The sequence below is a fragment of the Desmodus rotundus genome, chromosome 10 (assembly GCF_022682495.2).
Source record: "Desmodus rotundus isolate HL8 chromosome 10, HLdesRot8A.1, whole genome shotgun sequence".
Classification (NCBI taxonomy): domain Eukaryota; kingdom Metazoa; phylum Chordata; class Mammalia; order Chiroptera; family Phyllostomidae; genus Desmodus; species Desmodus rotundus.
The window spans coordinates 95812049-95835294 of NC_071396.1; the positions used below are offsets into that span (position 1 = coordinate 95812049).

The 23246-nt window shown below is 55.1% G+C and overlaps 1 protein-coding gene and 1 pseudogene across 2 annotated transcripts in view; one reads left to right on the forward strand and one right to left on the reverse strand.

Annotated features, from left to right (window-relative positions):
* Window positions 1–23105, reverse strand: part of SMAD7 (SMAD family member 7) — a 30851-nt gene extending 7746 nt beyond the window's left edge. The window contains exons 1-3 of one of the 2 annotated variants that reach the window (XM_053913140.2): window positions 20861–23105; window positions 19497–19550; window positions 13774–13845 (exon numbers count right to left, since the gene is read on the reverse strand). In XM_053913140.2, the coding sequence (XP_053769115.1) occupies window positions 13774–13845; window positions 19497–19550; window positions 20861–21473 (739 nt within the window). In that variant the 5' untranslated portion in view covers window positions 21474–23105. Of the gene's footprint in view, window positions 1–13773; window positions 13849–19496; window positions 19551–20860 lie in introns of both variants that reach the window. The other variant, XM_045187913.3, reaches the window with a different exon arrangement.
* The window catches only part of LOC112322873 (zinc finger protein 512B-like), a 30041-nt pseudogene continuing 28334 nt past the window's right edge, over window positions 21540–23246 (forward strand).

Here is a 23246-nt window from a genome sequence, read left to right on the forward strand (position 1 = left end):
CCCACGGGCCCAATTCTGGCTCTGATGGTCTCTGGCTACCCTCTGTGGTTCACAAAGTATGAAACAACGCTGGTTGTGTTTATTGTTACTACCTTCTGAAGAGTAAGAAAATCACTTGGGGGAGAAGAGCACATTTTTGCATTTAATTTGCAACAATAAAAACCAAATCAAAAGGACAAAGAGACTTGGGTTAGATTTTGCTGTGTCCACCTCCAAACCAACTCTTCCATTTCAAAGAGTTACAAACTTGCATCCTTTCTGTCCTGTCACTCATGGCCCTCAGGACAAGGTGAGTCCCCAGGGGCGTGTCTCCTCCCAGTGTGTCTGTCCCCAGACTTGGAGGCCTGAAGTTTCCAACCCATCACCACTCTCCTCCTGCAAACTTTCCCAAGCTTACTGATTGGCAGATCCTGCTAGTCTAGAACACTAATACGTGACTGTGCCTTACAAATTGTGATGAGTAATCAATTACTAGAGCAAAAATATACTTCCCTGCTCCCCAAGCAGGCCCCACCCCCACCTACCAAGCCCCTCAAATGTCCAAGTCCAAGACCCCCAGCCCGGGGGTCCTTCCTCGGAACAGTTTTTGGCCACCAGAGAATATAATTGAGGGGAGAGGACAGGGGAGGGCAACCACACAAATCAAAAGCTCCCGTCTGTCTCGCCAGCCGGGCTGACGCGGCTTCCTGTGCCCCAGCCGTCAGCCATGCAAATTATAGCGCGTACCGGCTGCCTTCGGAGGAGGCCAGCTCTGCCCGGCTCCGAGAGGCCTCGGAGGAAGGGTGGGGACTCCAGGCCAGCCAACTCCATTCATAATATTTACAGTAAATGGGCCTCTCTGGCTGTTGTTTAGCATACATCCAGCCTCATTAAAACTTCTCAAGTTTTAACGTCAAGACTTTTCCACTCCACGGTGCACCGCGAAGTTCTCACCCATAGCCCCCAAACAACTCACCAGTGCTCTCCCCAAACAGGTCCACACACACGCACAGGCAGAGTCCCCAGAGCCACCCGGCACTATGGCATTATCTGCTCACTGCCACCCCCAGGAAGACACAAGAGGGTGGGACGGGCAGGCAACAGGAAGCTGGCCTAACCCAATCTCAAAATCCATCCATCTCCCACCTGGAGGGAGTTGAGATCCCCCCAACCTCTGCATATGTATCCCCAACTAATGGGTGTACACTCACACACGAATCCAAAAAAACAAGAGCCTTTCCTTAAAACTACCAAAAGGTCCCTCATTTTCTGCTTCTTATTAACCACTTGTAAGTACGTTGGCTACATGTTAAAGCTTGATAAGAAGCTTCATAAAAATGGATGCATAATAAGCCAATTTTCCCAAAGGACCCCCCCCCTCACCAGAGGTACAAGACAGCTTTGCCTGGCTCTGCGGGTCTGGGGGCCACTCTGCAGTGAGCTGCTTGTTCTGTGGGCCCCACTCTAGTGCATCCCCGTGCACAGTGACCTTCGGCTCCTGGGAAGGTACTCCAGGACCCAGCAGCAGGCCCTGCCCTGCCCCCACCCATCCCCCACCCAGCTCCAACTCCACTCCAGTTTCTCTAGACTGGTAGGAAAACCGTCCGAGGACGTGGAAAAATACAGTGGGAAACAAAAGTCCTTTTCATCCGTCCCCTTCCCCAGCACCCCTTGTTCCATAACAATTATGAAAACTGCTGGATGGGATGGCATTTTGAACATTTACTGCATTCTGGCCAATAAATTCCAGTGCAGCATCTGATGGAAAAGCCTCCCTCTCCGACCAGCTCCCTGGCTCCCCACCCCCTGCTCACTCCCAGCCCTCATTCCTCTGTCTTTACAACCCAACTCCAGGGCCTGGCCAGGCCGGGGCCCACACTGTACTCACAGGGAAAAACAACAGTACGACAGACTGGAGACAGTGTGCAGACTGGAAAAGTTAATCATTACTTCTGTCTGCCTCCGTAATCTAATCTCTCTGGCTTTGACACACTCACTGTTCAGCCATCCCAGCCCTTTCACCCCCAGAGCACCCAGGGCCCCCTGGGCCTGAGCCCCCCTCCCCCTTACTGGGGCCCTGCCAGCTCTAGCCTCCAGCGAGAAGGCCAGGGAATGAAAGACAAGGCAAGTCTCCCCCACCCTGGGCTGCCACCACAAGGCCCCTGGAGTCCAACACAAATAGACGGCTGCTTTGTGCAGCATTTCAGGACTCGGGGCCTCTCGTAAAGGTGGGCTCTGACCTGCCCGTATTAGTGCCAAGCCAGGCCACCCCTCCCCCCGCACCACACAGGGACAGACGTAGTCACTGCACCCCACCCTTCTCTCACTTCCTCTGCCCCAGGGCTCACCCTCAGGCCCACCCAGATGCACAACCAGGAGTATGGTGGGCCATGGGTTCCCCTCACCCCATGGGATCAGTCCACGCAGATACACAAGTCAAGATGTCCCTACTGGGTGTCACTCAACCTAAAATTACCACATGACCCAGCAATCCCACTTCTGAGTATATACCCAGAAGAATCTCCAAGAGATTATTTGTACCCCCATTAACCTGGCAGCACTATTCACAGCAACCAAAAGGTGGAAGCAACCCAAGTGCCCACGCACGGATGAAGGGATAAACAAGAACACATGCACATACATATTTAAAGAGGGGGCACCTCTGACACACGCTACAACATGGAGGAACCTTTAAGGCACACGCCAGCTGAAATAAGCCAGACACGAAAGGGCAGATGCAGCATGGTTCCACTCTATGAGGCCCCTCGAAGAGTCAAACCCATAGAGAGAAAGAGGCGGTGGCCAGCGGAGGGGCCTGGGGAAGTCAGTGTTTAGTGGGCACGGAGTTCAGTGGGGAAGGTGAAGAAGTTCTGGAGGCAGGCGGTGGTGATGGTTTCACAACAGTGCGTGTGCTTAATGCCACTGAACCATACACTTACAAATGGTTAGGGCCGTAAACGTTACCTATATTCCCCCCCAACCCCACCCCCCCGCCCCCAGAAGAAAGAAAAAGGCCCCGCCTCTCCTGGAGCTCCCCCTGGACAGTCTCCTGAAACTTACTCTACGGAGTACAGGAGATTCCACCGCAAGGCTAACGGCCCCTGGAAATGTGTGCACGGGTGTTTTTCTGGGGAAAGATTCCTCAGCTGTCACTCATTCTAGGAGGAGTTTGTAAGCCAAGAAGCAGGAATAACTACTCTCTTTATTTGCACACGGAAGAGGCCATTAGCTGCCCCACCACCTCAGCTACAGGGGTCTCACTCCCACGGGGCCACCAATCCAAGAACCAAAGATCATAGGATGTCAGCACCTCAAGGAACTTGGCGACCCAATTCAGCCACTTATTTTGCAGATGAGAAAACTGAGGCCCAGGCACAAAGCAAGGGCTCCTGCAAGGCCACGCAGTCAGCTGGTGGCTGAGCCTCCTCACTGCCAGGCCAGGAAAGCAGGCCAGCCTCTGGGGACAGAAACCTGGAGGGCACTTTGCCTCCCATTGTAATCCTCTCCAAGCCCCCTCCCGAGACTGGGGCATCCCTCCAACCTTGAGATGGGGGAGGCTGTTCAATCTTTGCAGCGCCCTCCCCACCCGCTCCAGGCCCCATCCCCAGGGAAATATCCCCCAGCGGGGTTTTAACTGCGGCTCCCCGAGTTGGAGGCAGGGCCCATGGAGCTGAAGAACTGTACTGTGCACCCAGACCACAGAAGAACTCAGCGTGTGCTTTTCCCTCTGGGTTACTGATTAACGAGGGGGAGAGGCCGTGCCGTCTGAGGGGCAGCCTGGGCCTGGCAAGGTCCCCAGGCGGCTCTCTGAGTGGAGGCAGCTTCATGACCCTTCCCAGCCTCAGTTCATTTAGCCCACGAGGGAAAGAGACACCCCCCCAACTTCAGGAGGTGCCCAGAGGGGTGCAGGGGGAAAAAGGTGGAGTGGCAAACGCAGAAAGGGGTGTCTACTGACAGCGGAGCCGTATCTTGGTGTCTTACAGTTTTTGTTCCTGTTGAGTGACCATCCCAAGTCAAAAAGTAAGAAAGAAACACAGAAATAAACACACACAAGAGCCACCAACAGTCCCTGGCCCGGTTATCTGAGCTGCCTTCTGTCCGAAGGGCAGAAAGCCCCCACTTTGCAAGATGAAAACTGAGGTGAGATCCCCTCAGCCCTTTCTGCCCTGGATCAAACCCCAGGCCCAAACGTCTCTCCCAGCCAGGAGAGGCCAGTGGGGCTCCACAGAGGAGCAAGATTAATTAAATTAGTGAGCTCCCAGCACCAAGCCTTCAATGGGCCTCCAGGGAACAGACTGGGGGGGGGGGGGGGGGGGTTGGTGCAGGATGAGCGTGAAAATGAAACACCTTGGTAACTGAGCATTTGATGACTTTATGCAAACCCTACCGAAGGCAGCCTGGCGCCTCACACCGGGCTGGGACCTCCGACCTGGGCTTGACCACCAGATTTCAAATTAGAAAGCACAGGTACATCCCCACATGCTCTTCGTGAGAATCCAGCCCACCGGAGTTAGGAAAGTCGTCCCACCTCCTTTGTGGCTGTCAGGACATGAAATACTTACTCTGCTCCCAGATGCCCCATCGGCCCCTGACTGTGTTCCCATGGAAGAGCCAGTGCTTGGCTGGTCACCTCTCTGTGCCCCCAGGATATGGCCAGGGTCGGAATGATAACTATGACGGAATGATAACTATGACCGTGCCTCTTATCTCACCATGGGGGGGGGGGGGGGCTGGAACCAGACTAGAGAAGACACAACTGTTTATCCACACGCTTTGTTTTATCAACTCTCAACAGACCACACAACCAAAGCACAGACCCAAATGGGTGGCAGGAGTGCTCTGCCTACCCTGTGCCTCAGACCACCACCCCGGGGCCCAGCCGTGCACTCACACCACGTCTCACAACACCGCACGCCCAGGCCCGGCTCCGAGCCCATGGGACCCGGCTCCTTCTGTCCTGTAGAGACTGCCTGAGAAGCTGCCCCCTGCCTGACTCCTAAAGAAGCAACTTCTGTTCAAAAGCCTCCCACGTCATGCCCCCAACAGCACCTCCAGGGAAGCCAGCACATATGCTTCCCTCCCTTCTATCACGGCCCAAGAACTGACCCTCCACATCTCACAGAGCCTGGCACATAGTAGATGCTCAATAAATACTTGCTAAGCGAATGAACCAGAGACACACTGGCTTTGCCCAAAGCAGCTGGCCCACCTAGCTTTACACCTGGGTAGAGAGACAGGTGTGAACCTACCCTGGGAAGGGACAGTACCTTCCAAGTGGGGACGATTATTATTAGCCAGAAAGGCCCAGGCCCTGTCCTGCATTCCTTGTGGAGATGGCAAGCTGTCCTCAGCAACTTCCCAGACAGCTGCGGGGGACCCTGAGCGGTGTTTCCAGCCGGGCGCCAGCCCGGTAACCTCTGTGGGTACACCCCTGGCCCACAGCGTTCTGCCATGGCGTCCTGCTCTGTTTGGACAAGTTCCCCTCCCCGAGTGATCAACAATGCGTTCCCACACCCCAGGGCTCTTGTAGTGCTATGAAAACAAAACGCCACACGCTAAGGCAAAAAGCTGGGGAGGGGAGGCCCGAGTAGGGAGCCAGCAAGCCACACAAGCAGCTTTCTCTCTGGTCTCCATCCTAAAGGTGGCTCGCTGGTTGACAGCACACAGGTCGGGGGAACTGTCCCATGTCATTACAACAATGCCATCTCTGAGAGACTTAGAAACCCAGAGCTGAGTACATGGAAACTCTTTTCACACCCAGGTCAGTATCTCCTTCACACCACCCGGGGCTGTGGCCAGTTCTTTTGGCGGGAAGCCTGCGGGTGGCAGGTGAGCCTTGTGACTCCTTTCCCCAGGGCAGGGCACAGGTTCGGGGCATAGCAGTACCAGGGCGGCTCCATATCTGCCTGTGCTCCGCTCCTCACTAGTGCCCTAGAAACACAGTCTCAGAAGTTAAGGATCTGAGGGGCGGGTGGAACGAGGGGGCTGGAAGGGGCTCGATTCAGTGGCTTCAAGACAAAGGCAGCCCTGCGTACTGACCTGCCAAACGCCAGGCACCTCCGTGCAGGGGAAGGTGCCGCTGGGGAGAAAAGACGGAGGGCAGGAGGCAATTCCTGCCTGCCCCCTCCCAAAATAAAATATATAAGATTTTTCTTTTTTGCAAGTTAAGACTGAGCTATGACGCTGGGTGGGGCGCAGTGTGGAGGCCTGCGCAGCCAAACCGAAATTCGCTTCCAGCCAAGAGCTGCTTGGCCCCACTGTCTGGGGAAGGAAGCTGAGAAAGTCATGAAAGATTCTTTAGTAAACCGGGAAATAAGGCTGCAGTTAACATTTCAACTGAAGGTGACCCTTCTGGTAAAATATTTTTTTAAATAATAAAAATAACATAAAGTTCTCAAACAACCTCTTTCTTAAAGAAAATGGCCTAAAAAGTTCTCATGGGGGTGGAAGGGAAGAAGGAGGGGGAAGAAAACAAAACAGAGCTGGTCTCCTCGCAGCCACTACCTTTCACGAACGACTTTTTTCTGGAGTTCTTCTCATGAAAGGAGTGATGCAATTTCCTGTGTTGTCCCAATATTTCCTGTTCACTTACAAGGTGAAAGTTATCACCCTGTTTTAAACCCTGTCCTAAACTCTCTATATACAAAGTTCCTTTTGCCGTCCAGTGCCTCAACCCCATCACCAAATCTCCTCATCTCAGAATATAAATTCTATTATTTTCTACACCTTTCAGGAGGTGGTTTAATGCAAAGCCCCATGCTCTCTATGGCAGGTGCTGAGTTTCCAATCGCAGCTTCCTCAGGAACTGGGTGGGGGCCCAGATCCCCATGGGGAGAAGTGGAGGGGAGCAGGGGCAGCCAAGCCCCCCGAATGAGCCGGCGTGTTTCGGCAGAGTTGCCACAACCAGGTGAATGCTGCTTTCCTGGTGTGTTAGCCACTAAATTCGGAACTGTGCCTCAGCAGTTAATAATACCTTCCCGCTGAAAATAGCCCAGAGAGGAAGCCTCTCTGTGACAGTCGGCAGGCCGCCAGGCTCCGGGCTGGCCATTCAATGCGGGGCGAGAAAGATGGTAGGACCAGCGGTGACCTCCCTGTGGCCGCGCCGTACAGTGTCCTCTGCCCAGGCTCCCGGGCACCACCCGCCTCCTCTACAGCCCTAGAACCTGGGCACAGGTGCCCCATCGACCAGGGGGTCCAGCAGCAGGGCCAGAGGAGGGGCGGGAGGACAGGAGGACCCCAGGCTTTGGGAGACAGCCCCCTGCATTGTGCTGGTGGGGACCCAGCGCCTGCGCCCACTTCACAAAGCTCAGGCTCGGAAAACACACACATTCCTGCCGGCTTCTTCGGGTAAATCGAGTCAGAGAGCCGGGCTCTACAACGCGCCCCCACCTCCACCTCCGGAGACTTCAGAGGCGCTCTGGAAAACAAGCGTCTAGCAACAGCGGATCCCAGGCACCTAACAGAAGTCTCTCCACTTTTATTCTCGAGTGACACTTTTTGTTGATTATCCAAATCTGCATGTATTTAAAAGCCACCACAAATCACTACTTTTTAAAATTGTGGTACAACACCCACGACATAAAATTTACCATCGGTGACACCGTGTGCATGCACAGAACCGTGCAGCCAGCACCCCTATTTTCTAGTTCCGGAACATTTCTGGCGTCCCCACAGGAACCCCGGGCCCATGCACACGTCCCTTGTACAATGTCACTCGCGACAACTGGACGAGGGCCCAGAGTTAACAACACACCGTGTCGAGTTCCTACAATCAAGCAAAAAATCTTATTTGAGAAGAGGCTCAAAAAGCAAGGCACACACTCACATTCTTCATGCAGCAGCGTGCACAGTAGCCCCACCCTTATCTGCGGGGGACGTGGCCCAAGACCCCCAGCGGAGGCCTGAAACCGTGGGTAGTGCCAGACCCCACACAGGCCATGTCTCCGGCTGCCGGGCGCAGCTATGATGAAGTCTCGTGTACAAACCAGGCACAGAAAGACATTAACGGCAACTACTGCAACACACTGAAATAGAAGTTCTGCGAAGTGGTCTCTCTCTCCACCTGTCCTGCACTGCACTCACCATTCTTCTTGCAACGCGAGAAAATAAAATGCCTCGTTAGTTGAGAACTGCCACCTTTTCACTTAAAGGAAGCATCTTAGGGCTTCTCTGTGGCGAGTCCAAATTGCCAGCATCCCTACTCTTGCGCTTCGGGGTTATTGTGAAGCAAAATAAGGGTGACTGGAAATAAGCACTGCTGTCCCACGACAGTTGATATGACCCCTGAGAGTGGCCTCTACAGCGTGGGGACCCTGGACAGAGGCCGTGACAAGCCAACAAGCGGGGCAGTGAGAGATTTCACTGTGCCACTCAGAAGGGTGTGCAATTTCGGACTTATACATTGTTTCCTTCCAACGTTTTCTATTGAACAGGTTCGGACCGTGGTTCATGTGGACAACTGAAACCGCGGATAAGGGGAGGCTACTGTTTAAAATCACAGAAAACCAGCACAGCCCCCAACAGAAGCCACCAAAGACACTCCCTGCAGGAACACAGGCCCCTTTAGCCCCTTCCACCCAGGGTTCCCCAACTTGTTGCACACTGCAATCACCTGGGCAGCTTCCAGAACTACTGATGCCAGGCCCCCCCACCACAAGACCCCAGGGCTTCTAACGTGCAGGCGTGCAGGCAAGTGATCTGGAATCACGGCCCTGACTGAGTCGAGTTTCTCCCAGCAGGTTATGATTCCCGCTTTCAAGTGCTGCCCCAGCTTCTAGGTCCAGGCTGAAATGAACAATCAGCAGCCTGGCAATCACAGCGCGGGCAGAAGCAACATTATAGCCCAGTAATGGCAACAATGAAGAAACACATAGGAAGCCAAACTTGATCTTGAGTCCTTTGGCACTTCCTCCCTTTTCACTTCCCCACTGGCTCAGAGGTGCCATGGGTCTTGAAGAATAACCCAGCTACAGCCAGGCTCTGCTCAGAAAAGGCCCAAGGCAGGGGAAGGTCGGTATGCTGGACAGTAGCCACGCGCTACGCCGGACCCCAGCACTCACCCGATCCCCTGCCCCTTCGCTGGTGACTTGTCGCCCTGCTCTGCCTGACAGGATTCACCAGGCGGCAGCCCATCTAGCCCAGCAGGCAGAGCAGCCCACATTCGCCCCAGACTTTGAATGCTGTCGCCCTGCACTGCTCCCCTGCCTGACTGCCTCATTCTTTCCAGGACAAAAGGGGTTTCATCCCCGAGTCCTTAGGCAGAGGTGAACGCATGACCTGGAGCGTGGCAGACGGAGCAAACAGCCTGAGCCATGGTCCAGGACTGTCTTCACTGGCAGTGGGTGGGCACCAGGTGAGCTGGCCCTAGGCCCGAGTCAGCACGCTGTCATTTAGCGAGATATGGATTGGGTCCCTAGAGATCTAGACTGTCACTTCTCACAGTGGCCTAGGGAGTAGGGGAGTGGGTAGGTGAGGGTCACCTGTGCTGGTCCATCTGACTCATCCCTCAAAGCTCAAGCTCTCAGTCACTTGGATGAGCTCGACCCACCCCAACCCCCAAAGGCATTAGAGCACTCGGTGAGAGCACAGTGTTCCCAGGCAGGGGAAGGAGACAACACCAAAAACACAGCAACAGGGGCCCAGGTCCAGGCCCCCAGTTTGCCATCACCATCCCAACCCAGACAATAAATAACTGTTCACATGCAGCTGAATAACTTTCCTTAAAAAACAGGATGGAATGATCTTTCCTAAGCTACTTGGTTGGAACCCAAGGTGACCGTGGACTGAGCCAGGACCAAATTTTCAGATTATACAGGTATTTTTGGAAGACTCTCCCCTGAGACTATCATAGACAGGGGTGGGCAGCAGCGACCAGAGGAGGCCAGAACTGTCCCTGAGGTGGCTGCTGCCATCACTCACACTTAAATCCACAAGGACCTTAAGACCTAGCGAGGGAGTTAGCTGGCCTCCCTTGGGACGGTGGGGCCGTGTCTCCCCAGTAAATATGACTTCGCACAGCCACGAGATGGGGTCCCTCAAGACACCTGAGTTCTTATGCCTCCATCGCTTCCCACCTCCCTCCTTGAAACCCACAGTGGCACCTCTTTTAAAGTTTAAGTAACTACAAGTGGTCGCTGGCCTGGAGTTCCTGCCCTAACCAGCGAGGTCTGCGTAGGTGAGGCCCAGCCAGTTCCAAGTATTAATACATAAAGGAGGCTGGAGGATTCGTGAAGAACCTAGAACTTACATGGAAAACATCTTTCTTGTGTGCCCCCCCCCCCCCCCGCCCAAACCAGAACTGCAGACGAGCTAAAGGGAAGCCCCTCCCAAAACTCCAGGGGAGACTGCAAAGCTGACAGCTTCTAACACATGCTTTTCATTGCCAGTGACACAGTGAAAGCTCTGGAAGCAAATCCTCTCCACTTCTACCAGTAAGGTGAACCTAGACGCTTCCGGTCTCTGTCAGACCTCTCTTGGTGGGGGGGGGTCTTCCTAGGCCAGGACACGTTCCAGCAGCAGGGCCCCCCCTGGAGTTCTAGAGTCAAGGCACCATGCTCAGGCTGACAAGTCACAGTTCAGAACCAATTCAGCAACACGGCCCAAGTGCCTATCCTCGTGGAGACGCTGTACTGAGATCTGCCGACCCCATGGGAGAGGGCCCGAGCCTATCCGAGAGCCTGCCCATAGGCATGTGTCTGCCCAGGGGACCGTCTATCTGTACAGCTGAAACACAAACACACACCACACAGCCGTGCACGGAGCCATCCATCTGTCTCAGAGAGCCAGCTGTCAGAAATGAAAGTACAATCTCCTGGAACCGAGTCACAGCCAGACTGGGGAAACTTGCAGGGGCGGGGTACGCTTGCTGAGTCCCGAAGGCCTGGGCCTGTCACTGGCCAGCCCCTCGCTGCAAGGCTGGAATTCCAACCTGCAGCCAGCAGGCCGGCTCCCAGGGCTCCTGCCGCCCACTCCCCTTCCTCTCCCCTTCCTCGCAGGAAAGGGAAGGGCCAGCCTTGCAGTCCACCCCCCTCCCCGCCCTGCTTTTCAGGAGGGGGCATGCCTTTGAGGACACCCCTACCCCCACGGCCAAGGCCCCACATTTTCACATTCGGCTGTTTTTTCTTTCCCTTCTTCCCGTGCCAAGAGAATCAAGCCCTGGCTCCCGCTGCCGACCTGCCTCCCACCCTAAACTGAGCCCCATTCATTAAGGCTGCTCTCAGCCAGGACAGGACAGGAAGGAAAACAGCACACAGGGCCTGTGAAAGAGACACTCAGAGAGGTTATTTCAAGGCAGAGAAGGGGAAGGAGGGGACAGATCCTTGACGGCACTTTCACCGCTCCCCACCTTGGTGCCCTCTTGCCCCCCACCCCCTGGGTAGGCTCCCGCCCTCCCACCTCTGCTAACCCTTTCCCCTACCCAGCAGGGCCCCCCCCAGCCAGGCCCCGCCCCATTCAGCCACCACAGCCCCCAATGGCCTCATCCTCTGCAAGGCGGACACACCCAGGCCACCCCCACCCCCCCACCAATGGAAAGATCAACTTCTTGAGGAGGAGGTTTGGGCTGTCTCCATTTACAAAACCCTCTGTCCTGGCCCTGGGCCACCACAGTCGTCTTTTGGAGGGCATTCTCGCTGCAAAGGGTGTAGCCCTAGGTTTTCTCTGTGCCCACTGCCTCCCCTCCAGACACCCCCAAACCAGTGGCACCAGCCCAAAACACAGTTTCTTCAGTTTCCCCCCACGGCACATTATTAATAAACTGCTCCAACTCCAAACGGAAAGAAGAAAGAGCTCAAACTTTGAAGCCTTGGGAATTAGTAAATCAAGAGCTAAAATTCAAAACAAATGCTCTTTCATGTGGAGGTCCCCCCCCTTTTTTTCTTTTTGCAGTTTTGTTAAACCACGGGATCCCTTTAGAAGCAAGCACGCCTTTCCTAGCAGCTCCCCATTAATCTAAATGGTTGCAATTACTTTGGGGGGGGAGGATTAAAATAACTGTGTCACCCCCCCCCCCCCATTTCATTACAGAACTGGAAAAGCTTTTGGAACATAAAGCCCACCCGTCTCAGAAGGGGCTGCGTGAGGAACGCTGTTTAGTGGGTCACTGCTCAGCTCTCGGGTAGGGAGGCACCCAGTCTGGTGGCTCAGCCTGGCGTCACTTCCTCCAAAGCAGAGGAGACAGACAAGATGTTATCAGTAAGACAAACCTTCCGAAAAGCCCCCTCCTTTCAAAAGCTACCACTTCCCTTGCTTATTTCATGTGGTTCAGAAGGGCTGGGGCCCCTCCCTGCGCATTCAGGATTTAAAAAATAAAAGCATCTAACTGCCTGAGTGTTATTTTGCTCAGACCCTTTCCTCTCCTCGCCCTCTTTCTTTCAGGAACTCTTTCAGCCTTAGAAAGCAGAGAAGACACAGTTCACACGCTGTCCTCTGTCTTCGTGCTCTGGACCACTCCCCTCCCTGTGCCCCAAGCCCCCTCCCCACTCTGGGTCCCTCTTTTTCCTGCTCAGTTCTCATTAGGAACTTTGAGTAAACAATAGCCTCTGTCTCAGATAACACTCGGAGTATATACTGCACAGAAATAAAAACAAACACAGTCTCCCTGAAGACATTCTCAGCAAGCCGTTCCTGGAGAGGAGAGCCTGGGCGGGGACTGGTGCGGGTGGCCTGAGCCACGCTTGACCAATTAGTCGCCTCACATAAGAGGGTGAACCACAGTCCCCCCCCACCCCCAAGACAGTTGTGCAGCTTCTATCTGAGCTGCCGTGGTCCTACAGCAATGCACAAACACAAGCAAGAAATAACAAATGCCCAGACTCTGCTGGAGCCCCCCCACCCACCCCCCTGGTTACTTTCCTCTTGCTCTAGCTAGTTCTTTAGAAAATCCAGTGATGGCATACTGGGGTGGGGAAGACAGGCGGAAACAGGATGGCTTGGAAAAAATGGCAATGCCCCTCAGTTACATTGCTAATGAGTCTCTCCAAATTCATCACTCTGTTCTCTTGCCCCTCAGGAGCAATGATGCTCAGGGACCCCCATCCAATTCCATAATCCTCCACCAGCAGCTCTAAGGAAAAGCATCCCTCCTGGGTAGCAGCGTTAGCGCCTCCTGTCTGCAGTGCCCGGCTCCTGCCTCTACAGCACCCTGCACTAGGTGGGATTGGGAATTCGGACTTGGAGAAGCTGGAGAAGTGTCAAGGCCATCTACTCAGAATGCCCATCCTACACTTGGGATCTGTCTGAAAGGTGGATCCATCCCCTTCAAAGCACCCGATGCACAAAGGGAAAGAGCAAAACGAAGAGCCATAAGCTAAGCCTGGCTGGTGTGGCTCCATGCGCTGAGCGGTGCATGTGAACTGGAAGGTCTCTAGTTCCATTCCTGATCAGGGCACATACCCGGCTTGCAAGCCAGGTCCCTGGTTGGGTGTGGGAGGGGCAACCGATCTATGTTCCTCTCCCTCTCTCCTCTAAGAAATAAATTAAAAATCTTAAAAAAAAAAAAAGGAGCTGAAATCTATGAACTAATGACACTTCAAGCAACCACGAAACACGGCACACCACCACTCCCAAGGTGGACCCACTTCCGCATCTGCAGAGCGGCCTGGCCCTGGCGTGGGAGGGACTTCAGCACTACCAGCTGAAGGGCCCCAGAGTCACCAAGGTCACATCCAGTGTAATGCAGCGAAAAGTGAGAACTCCAGACCAGCTGGGGTGACATACGGCCCTCCATCCACCCCCATTCCTCCTATCTCCAGGAGGGTCTTGGAACTGCCAGGAAAATCTGAGAACCCATCTTACCTGAAAGCCCCCCAGGGGCCAGATAATTCGTTCCCCCTGTTTCAGCGGAGGAAGGCACAGCATCTGGACAGTCTGCTGTGGATTTCAAAAGAGAAAAGAAAGAAATACAGAAATAAATACATAAAAAATACCAAGATTAATTTTTAAGCACATCCTGAACAGCATTCAACAGAAACCAAACATTCCACATGGCTGACTCGTGGCCCCAAGGCTGACATGAATGAGCTGCTCCGGCCGCGCTGCCCATCGGGAGATGGACCACAGCACCCTGTCACCGTCTGGGCTCTGGGAGGCCAGTTAATCATTAGTCGAGTCAGGCTCGACACAGACTGGCTGGAATTTCTCTCTTCTTGCAAATCCCCCAAGGAGGGAAAGCAGGTACTTCCCAAGGTCAAAGGAGGCCCAGGTTCTGACCCTCAATGCGGGTGGCCATCTCCCTGCTGCCATCGCTCCCTGAGCCTCTTTGCTTGGACCCAGTGGCCGCTCTGCCATTCCTATGGACCAGTGTCTCGCCCCCATCTTTTTAAAGACAGATTTCCCAGTTCCTTAAGACCTTCCCAGGACAAGCATTGGGCTAAAGGGACTTCTATTTTCCCTTTTAATTGACGTATAGTAAGTGTGGGAAGGCATAACTAACTCCAGCACAATTCCACAAACTGTGCTCACGCTTACACCTGTGCGGAGCCACCACCAGATCAAGATACCAAGATGGAGAACATTCTCGCCAAGGCTCCCAGCCAGAGGGAAAATACTCTACCTGCTTCCAGGTCTAGTCCAAACCCCCCATCTCTGGAAACCATCCCAGACAACCCCGGGCCTGCAAGGCCCTGCCCTCAGTTCCTACAGCATCTTCCTGGCACCCAGCGCCTGAAACTTCCTCCTGCTGCCTGTACCTGACCCTTCACCTTCAGAGCCTGTCCTTCCTAACTCTACTTACAAGCGTTTCTTCCCATTTTTGTAACCCTCAGGTACTGGGCACAGTGACCTAAACATTTATGAGGATAACGACAAATCTAGCTGAGAGACAGACTCAACAACCTCCCTGCAAGCAATTAAAACAAAAATTAATGCCCAGGAACCAGAACTAATGAGTTGCAGGAAAAAAAAATGCACAAGACCCTGTAAGCTACTGTGCACGTGGCCAGTGCCAAAGTTACTGAGAACCACAGAGAAAGGCTGGTTCATACAAGGTGCCACTGCCCTCACGGGGGTAGCTGGTGCAACCTCCCCCCACCCCCCGCCCGCCCCAGGCCCTAGCAGGAGTACCTGTGGTGTGCACCACCAGTTTGCCACTGGAACCACTGGGCCAGTAAGAAACCAAGCAAAAGAGCTGTCCGGAGGCCCGCGGCCCACGGGAGCCCTTTCATGGCCCAGCAGCTGTTTCCATTACCTGGTGAAGGAAGGTGGGGGGCCTACGGGTCGCCAGAAAGTACCTCTGGGTTTCTGCTGCTTGCCGCCCCCCCCAACTCTCTCTCTCTCTCTCTCTCTCTCTCATTCCCTCCCCAACACTGCAGCATTCTCTCCCAGGCTGGAAAAACAACTTTGCAAGAATTCTCTTCACCAGGGGAGGGAGAAGCAGGAGGGGCCGCAGGCAGGGAAAAGAGAAAAGACTGTGTGTGATCTCATTTTATCAGCGTAAAGTATAATTCCTAACAGGAATATACAGTTTTACAGGATACACTTAATCAAATGGAAAACAATGGAGGAGACAGGAAATGGAGTTGCTTGTTAAATGGTGTATACCCTGTACTTTCTAAAGTACTTTGATGGCCTTTGCCGTGTTCTAGAGATTGGCTGCTCCCTACTCCCCAATGGAAGACAGCCCCACATTAAACACGATGACTTATGCAGGGCCACGCCTCCCGCCCGGCTTTGGCTGGCCGAGTCCCAGGGCAAGGTGTTTCAAAGGAAAGGCCCGGCAACTCGGGGCAGAGCTGGGACCACATTCAGGGTGTCGGCCTGCTTCAGATCAAAGGTAAGCCAGCCCCACACTGGCAACCACAAGCATTTTATGAAATGGTGCTCTGCCCTTCTGCAGAGCCTTTGATCTCAGGAAGGATTTACAAACATTAATTAGGCCTCCCTACCACCCCAGTGAAATAGCAAAGTAGACCTGCTCCACTCGTACCCAGGTAAACTGAGGCGTCATGGACTAGCCCAAGGGGCCACCCAGTAAGCTGGGCCATACCCAAGCGTATAGCGTCTGTCCCACAGCTCTCCGTCCCCAGGCCACCAGAGTCCTCATTCTCTTCGCTTCTCTTCGCTCCCTTCCCTGCAGGTAGCCGGGCTGAGACTATCTTCAGCATCCAGACTGGCCTCAAGCTACTGCCAGACTTGTAAAATAAGGTCAAAGCAGCCACACCCCCATCGCTCAGCCACAAAAAAGCTCCACAGAGATGGAACTCTAACGCCAGGGTCTCAGCTTCCATCCGTGCTTCCCACTCCCCAGAGCGCAGGCTGGCACACACTCAGAGGCCCAAGCTTTACTAAACCCCCAGCGGATTCTGGGTGCTGTGGAAGACTCATTCCCTCTCCCAGCAGCATGAGTCCTAGAAGATGCAAGACTGGGGAGCAGCCAAGGACGCAGACAGAGAGAGGGGTACAAGGGGAGGCAGCTGGAGCCCCACTTCCCTCACCAAGAGAATGGCTCCTGATGAGCCAACTCAGTCTTGTCACCTTAGTTCTGAGCTTCCCGAGTGCCGTCCTGGACAGAGGAGCCACACCACGGCCACCTCCACTAAACCCTCAGTGTCCCCGGCTCTGCCCCAATCCACAATCTTGGCCACAGAAGGACAACCTACTACTACACTGGAATCATCACATTTTTTTAGGCAGGCACATCATCAGGCCTGCAGAATGGATGACTGAACCAAAACCTAAGTAAATGAACCACTGACCTAACTCTTTGATCATCTGGATACAGAGAGAGAGGCCTGGAAAAGGTGAGAGTAGCTTGGGTAGGAAGGTAAAGGCAGGCTAGATCCCAGTCTCCCCAGCTAGACTTTGGAGGCTCCATCTGCCAATGGGCACTGGCCAAGTGGGTCCCCAGCCTAAGCAGGCCCAGTGCAGCCTGCAACACCCCGCCCCTCCCCATTCTTCAACCCTTTCAGACCACGGGAAACAGCGAACACAAGGAGCAGAGCCTACAAAGCCACCCCCCCCCCCCCCACTCCTTGAAGTGAGATCTAATCTCAAAACACCACACTCCTGTCCCTTGTGCGGTGAGGGCAGAGAGGGCCTGCCTGACTTCGCATTGCCGGAAGGCTCAGCCACCCTGTCCCTAGGTTCAGCCATATGGAAGGCTCCTTCCCAGAGAGCGCTGCCAGCACGCAGGTCTACAAAGGTCAGGCCCTCAGAGGCCGCAGCGCAGTGGCTTGAACCACAGCAAAACAGAGCTTCACTTTCAGTCCCGTGTCCCTCCACAGGCTGCAGGGCAGGGCCCAGCCCGCTTCCCGCTGCCTCTTCCCAAGCTGGAGCTTTCGCAGAAAGGATGCCCTTAGCTGTGCAACTGGTTAAGATTTTAACAGTTGTCCATTGTAAAAATCTCATGACTGGTTCTCATCTAGTAACCCAAGACCAAAAATTCCACCTAGGGCTTAGAAACTTAAGAATATAAGTGGCCGATCTAAATTCCCCAGCCAAATACTCCCCTCCCACAGAGAAGGTGAGGAGAGAAACCTCGGACAGCATCCCATCTGCGTATCTGACCTCATCATCCCCGGGGGGCCGGCAAAACCAGCCCCCACGTGTCAGTGAGGGGGGGACCCCCAGCCCCAGACCTTCCCTGTGTCAGGGCAGTTCCTTCCAGGGGGGCTTCCCCTGCGACCGCTCCTCCTGTGTACCCTCCTGTCCTTCCACATCGATGCCTTTTTTCATTCCTTTTTTTGTTTTATTCTAAACAAAGCATTTTGGGTGAGTAACCAGCTGTTTGAGTTTCCGATTGGCAGGTTAATCACTTCCTATTGGCTGATGTGGAGAATTTTTCTCCCCCCCCCCCCAAGTGGCACATTCCTGTCTTTGTGGCTTCTCTGTTTACACACATTTTGCTACCTAATGTCAACACTTGCTAATGAATAAATATATCACTCCACTCACTGAAAATGAGGTCCTGGCCTGGCAGAATGACTGCTTAAATCCAGTGAACAGATTTATTCTGGTATCTATGCAGGAAACCCAAGTGAATGTAACTCTTCTCTTCTATGGTTTTAGGAGGTTTCCGGGACCATTTACCCCTAGCGTCAAGGTGACTGGTCTCTCTTTTAAGGAAAACCTCCAAGTTTGAAGACTACAGAAGAAAAAACAACAGGACAGAGGTGGCCCCTTGGAGAACTAACCTCAAGAAAGAATTCTTGAGTCTTGGAGCCAAAAACCCAGTCAAGTTATTCTTTGAAAAACAGCGCTTGGTGATTTCAGTTAACATTTGTTATAAATACAGAGAGCTGGTTATCTACTCATTAATGACCATTTATCTGGTGTTTTGTAAATCGAAAGCAAAATATCACATGCTTTGCAGGCCACTTATTAAACAGGCACCAGGCAAGCAGCAACGCCTTCCCGACTTGAGAAAGCGGTGTGGAGTCCCAGGAGAGCTGTGGGCTTCGGTTACACCGTTCATTAAAGTATTTAATTTATGACAACGCCCCAGCAAAACTTTTAATTAGTGGGGGGAAAGCCCAACAGCCAAAACTCATGAAGCACAAGACTTGAGAATTCCAAGAGTGAAATGAGGCCCAACCCTTCACTTCTCTCAGAACCTTGGCAAAAAATAACATTGTATTTTTCAGGCACCCAATATATAGGACACAAAGTTTCCAAGTTACAATCCCTACTTTTCAGCTAATGAACCGCCCAACCCTTCACTTCTCTCAGAACCTTGGCAAAAAATAACATTGTATTTTTCAGGCACCCAATATATAGGACACAAAGTTTCCAAGTTACAATCCCTGCTTTTCAGCTAATGAACCTCCCCACTGTAAGTAAGAGCGGTTGTCACCCCCAGGCCTCAGTTTTGCTGACCCCCTTTCCCCTGGCACCATCAGCTCCATAGGGTGAGCCCTGTGCTGCCAGCCAGAAGCTGAATGCAGACAACCACCACAGGGCTGGTGCCAGTCTCAAATGAGCTTTTGCCCTGGCCCCATGCCATCCGGTGACAAAGCAACAGGCAGAGAGCTATGCTAAAAACTTTTATAGCCCCAACCTAGAATTCTGAGCAAACCCGGGAGGAGTGCTGACTTGCAGGGGAGGGAGCAGAGGGAACCCAGTGGTTCTGCCTTTGCTTCTTAGAATTTCTAACCTTTTATTCCACACACGTCTTCTCTGCACCCTTTTCAACGGCCTTCCTTCCACCAAATTACCCATTCTTCCCACCACCCGTCCCGCACCCCCAAGTCTCTGAGTTTTCCCACCAACCTGCCCTATCTGGCTCTCAGGCCACCTCTGCACGGATCAAACTGCACGTGTTAAAGCTGAGCCAGCTTCAGTCACGGTGTGAAAATACATTAAAAAGGAACAAATTGTAAAGCATATCTAGGAAACTTTTTTAAAGTTATATATGTACACCCCCCCCCCCCAAAAAAAAGCAAACTTCCAACAGAAAAAAACCTATCAACGCTTCCAGGCAAACCCAGCACCTCCCCAAGCCGCTGCCTGGACAGAAAAATCCGCATTCTAGAGGCTGTTTCTAACTTAAGAGAGGAGGGATATTTTTAAAATCATCTACTCACCAGTTGGTTTGAGAAAATCCATCGGGTATCTGGAGTAAGGAGGAGGGGGAGACTCTGGAATTAAAAAAGTAAGAGAAAATAAAGGCCGAGCCATGAGAAAGAGAGATAGAAACTTATGATAACAGAGGCATTCTTTTAGCCCAACTGTTTGTCTTAGCTGTGGGGGTTGGAGGCAGGGCCGCGAGGCGGTGATTGCCTTGATATTTAGCTGTCAGATAAACAAAAGAGGCCGCCTGGCGCCAGCCCCGGCGCTGCGCTCCTCCACGTCTGCGGACGCCGCCGCGCCTCGGCCGGCCCGGCTGGAAACCACCCGCTCCGCCGCGGCCCAGGGCGGGGGGCGACACAGGCCCCCTCCCAGTCCGCGAACTTCAGCCCCCGTTCCCACCGCCCGCCCCCTCCCCACCAGGGACTCAGTTCCTCTGCGCCCCCGCCGCTCCAGTAGGCACCCGCTCGGGGAACACCGGGCTCCCCTCGCCCAGCCCAACCGAGCGACGCGCCCCAAGTGCGCTGGTGAACTTAGGAGGATCGGTTGGCGCCCGGGCAGCTGCCTTCCCACGTCCTGCACAGAGACGCAGAGAAAAGGGAAGCAATGGAGGAGGCTGAGCAGATAGCGGAGGAAGCCGGTGTCTCAGCTCGGGCCCCAGCGCAGTAAATGAGCGGCAGCATCGTCGTGCAAGAGCTGGGGGACAGACCCGCCCCCCCCCCACGGTTAATTCTGTGCTTTCTTGTGCTGAGAGAAAGGAAAACAAGGGGACACCCAACGTCTCTTTACTCCTTGTTCTTTACAACTCTGGGCTGGCAGAGTTGAGAGTAGATACCCAGTTCGGCCTCCCATCCTAACTCTCTTTGCCCCAAAATCTCCATAGCTGCACCACCGTCAGGGCAGTATCCGGGCCACTGAGCCCGACGTGACTCTTTATTTACTAAAGGAGCAGAGACTTGTCAGCCTTTACAACTCGCTTCTCCCAGCCTTCCTTGGCGGGCTTGGACCAAATCCAACTCGGCCACACACCTCAACGCCTTTCCGGGTGCGGGGGAGGCGTGACCCCTACTTCTCTCTGCACCCCCTAGCTGATCCGGAAATGAGGACGTCTAATTTTTAACCGCATGTCTGCAGAGCGTGCATAACCAGCGCCCATAGCCCCATCGGGGCAACAACAACAAAAAAAACTGGAAGGGAACCCCCAGGGAAAACCCTTTCAGTTTCCCCTTGTCTCTCCTTTACTTTTGTCCTTAAGTCTCCTCCCGGGAAAGGCTGTACACTCCCCTCCAGAGGTGGCCGCACAAACACAACCCTTGGGGGCTTTTCTTCCACCACTTGAGCGCCAGGGGGAGGGGAGGGGGGGCGCAGAACAACTTCTTACCTAGTTCGCAGAGTCGGCTAAGGTGATGGGGGTTGCAGCACACCAGCTCGGGGTTGATCTTCCCGTAAGATTCACAGCAACACAGCCTCTTGACTTCCGAGGAATGCCTGAGATCCGGCCACCTGAACACTTTGCACAGCAGGAGGGGGAGCGAGTAGGACGCGGGCGGCTGGGCGGGCTGCGAGCCAGCGGGCGCCCCCAGGCCCGGCCTGCAGTCCAGGCGGCCCGGCAGCAAGAGGCACGCGGTGCGCGTACCGCCGCGGGACTCCACGGCCTGGAGCAGCAGCTCCAGCTGCCGTTCCTTCAGTTTCTTAAGCACCGAGTGTGTGAGCGCCTTCAGATCCGCCTCGGCGCCCCCGGCCGCACCGGTGCCCCCGGCTGGGGGGTGGGGATGGTGACCTTTGGCACCTCGAACCGCCTTGCCCAGGCAGCAGCCAGCCCTACTTGTACCGCCGCCGCCACCAGCCCCATGTGCCCGGCCGTCCGTCGCCCCCTCTCCCCGCAGCTCGCCGCCTCCTCCGCCTCCCCCCGCGCCCTCCTCCTCGTCCTCGCCGCCGGGCGCACGGCTCCTCCAGAGACGCCGGACGAGCGCAGATCGTTTGGTCCTGAACATGCGGGGCGAGGAGGCGAGGAGAAAAGTCGTTTGCCGGCTAAGGAGCGAACATGACCTCCGCACACCATGAAGAAGTCGGGTGCCGAGTTGGGGCAGCAGGCGCAGGCGACAACAGCAACAGCAGGGGCCCGGGCAGGAGCGGCGGCGGCCCGAAGGGCGCTCCGTGGCATGCGCCAGTCTCTCGGAGGCCGGGACGCGCGCGGGGGCCCGGAGGCGCCCGCCGGGGCTCGGGGGCCTGCGCTCCGGCTGCCCCACCCCGCGCGGCCCGCGCCGTGCGCGGCTCTCGGGCCCCGGCGCACCCCGGAGGAACGCGGCCGCCGCTTCCCTGGGGTCGGCGAAGCCTGCCCGGGTCGGCGCCTCCCCAAAAAGAGGCCCCCCCGCAGCGGCTCCCGAGTGTCGGGCTCGCCAGCCTCGGCTTCCTACATGGAAGATCAGCGGGGGCAAAAAATGAAAGGTGTTGGACTGAGCTGGTGGAGGGAGGAAAAAGCCTCTTTCCCCCTTGCTAAGCAACTTAATTTGGGGGTGGGGAGAAGCAGGCAATTAAAAAAAAAAAAAAAACAGGCACGCGATTTATTTTTTTCCTCTATATCCTTAGTAACCGGATCTCCTCAAATTCCGTGCACACGAAGACTCAGGGGAGGGGGCCGAGTGGACTTCACCCTGCATGAGATGTCTGGCGAAATAAGAAGGCTCTCAAAATCTAAGAACCAAATATGCAAAGCCCAAAATGAAAAACACCACCTCCTCTCACCCTGGAGGTCTGGGGCCGTCCGCCTGGAACTGGGGCTTAAAAAAAGAAAATGTTTACAAAGTAGAAGACGTTTGAGGGGTGGAAAAAACGTATCCACGAGTTACATCCCCTTTTTTTCCTTGCAGGTCCCCGCTGGTTTCCTCTCCTTTTCTTCTGCCAAAAGAAAAAAAAAAAAACTGTATATATTTTTAATCCACAGAAAGCTTTGGCTAGACTGCTTCAATCCTCCGCATATAGGTGTTTTAGGGGAGTCTCTGGTCTTTCCTCCTTCGCTCCCAGGGGCTCCGATCCTCGACTGGGACTTCCTCGGGGCTGGCGGGGCCGCAGGGGCAGAAGATGCTGCGGCGGCGGCGGCTGCGCCCGGCGGGGCTGACAGCGCGGGGGAGGGCGGCGCGGCAGCAGCGGCGGGCCCCTGGCGGGTCGCGCGCTCTCGCCCTCCAGAGCGCAAGCTGCTGGCTAGTTCGGGGGCCGCCGGCGCCCCCTCCCCTGGCCGCGGTTGACCGCCGGGCTCTCTGTAAGGGCTGCTCGCCTCGACCCGGCTGCGGCGGCAGGAGGCCCCGGTGTCCTCACGCCGCCTCCTCCTCCGAGACTCTCCTCGTCGCGCCCGGGAGCCTCCTTGTCCCCCGTCCGCCCTCTCCTGACTCTCGGGTCCTTCTGCCGCCTCCGGGGTTCGCCGCGCCGCACTCAGGGGCTCCGGGGCCGGGCTCTCGGCAGCTCGGCGCCGGCGGGCTGGCTCTGTCTGGGGCAGCTCTCTCGGGCGCGGCGAGCGGACCGAGCACGGCGCCCAGCTGGCTCGGCTGGCGCGGCTCGGGAACAGGCTCCTCCGTGCGCCGAGCAAGGGAGCGAATGTGCCCGAGGCTCGCTGCCTCCTGCAAGGCCTCCCGCCCCCGCCCCCTTCCCTCCCCCTTCCCTCCCCCTTCCTCCCCCGCCCCCAGCGGCTGCCGCCGCCGCCGCCTCCCCCCACCCCCCGCGGGCCCTCTGCTCTGCTGGTTCCACTGCGCAGTGGCGCGCCCGGCTCCGGC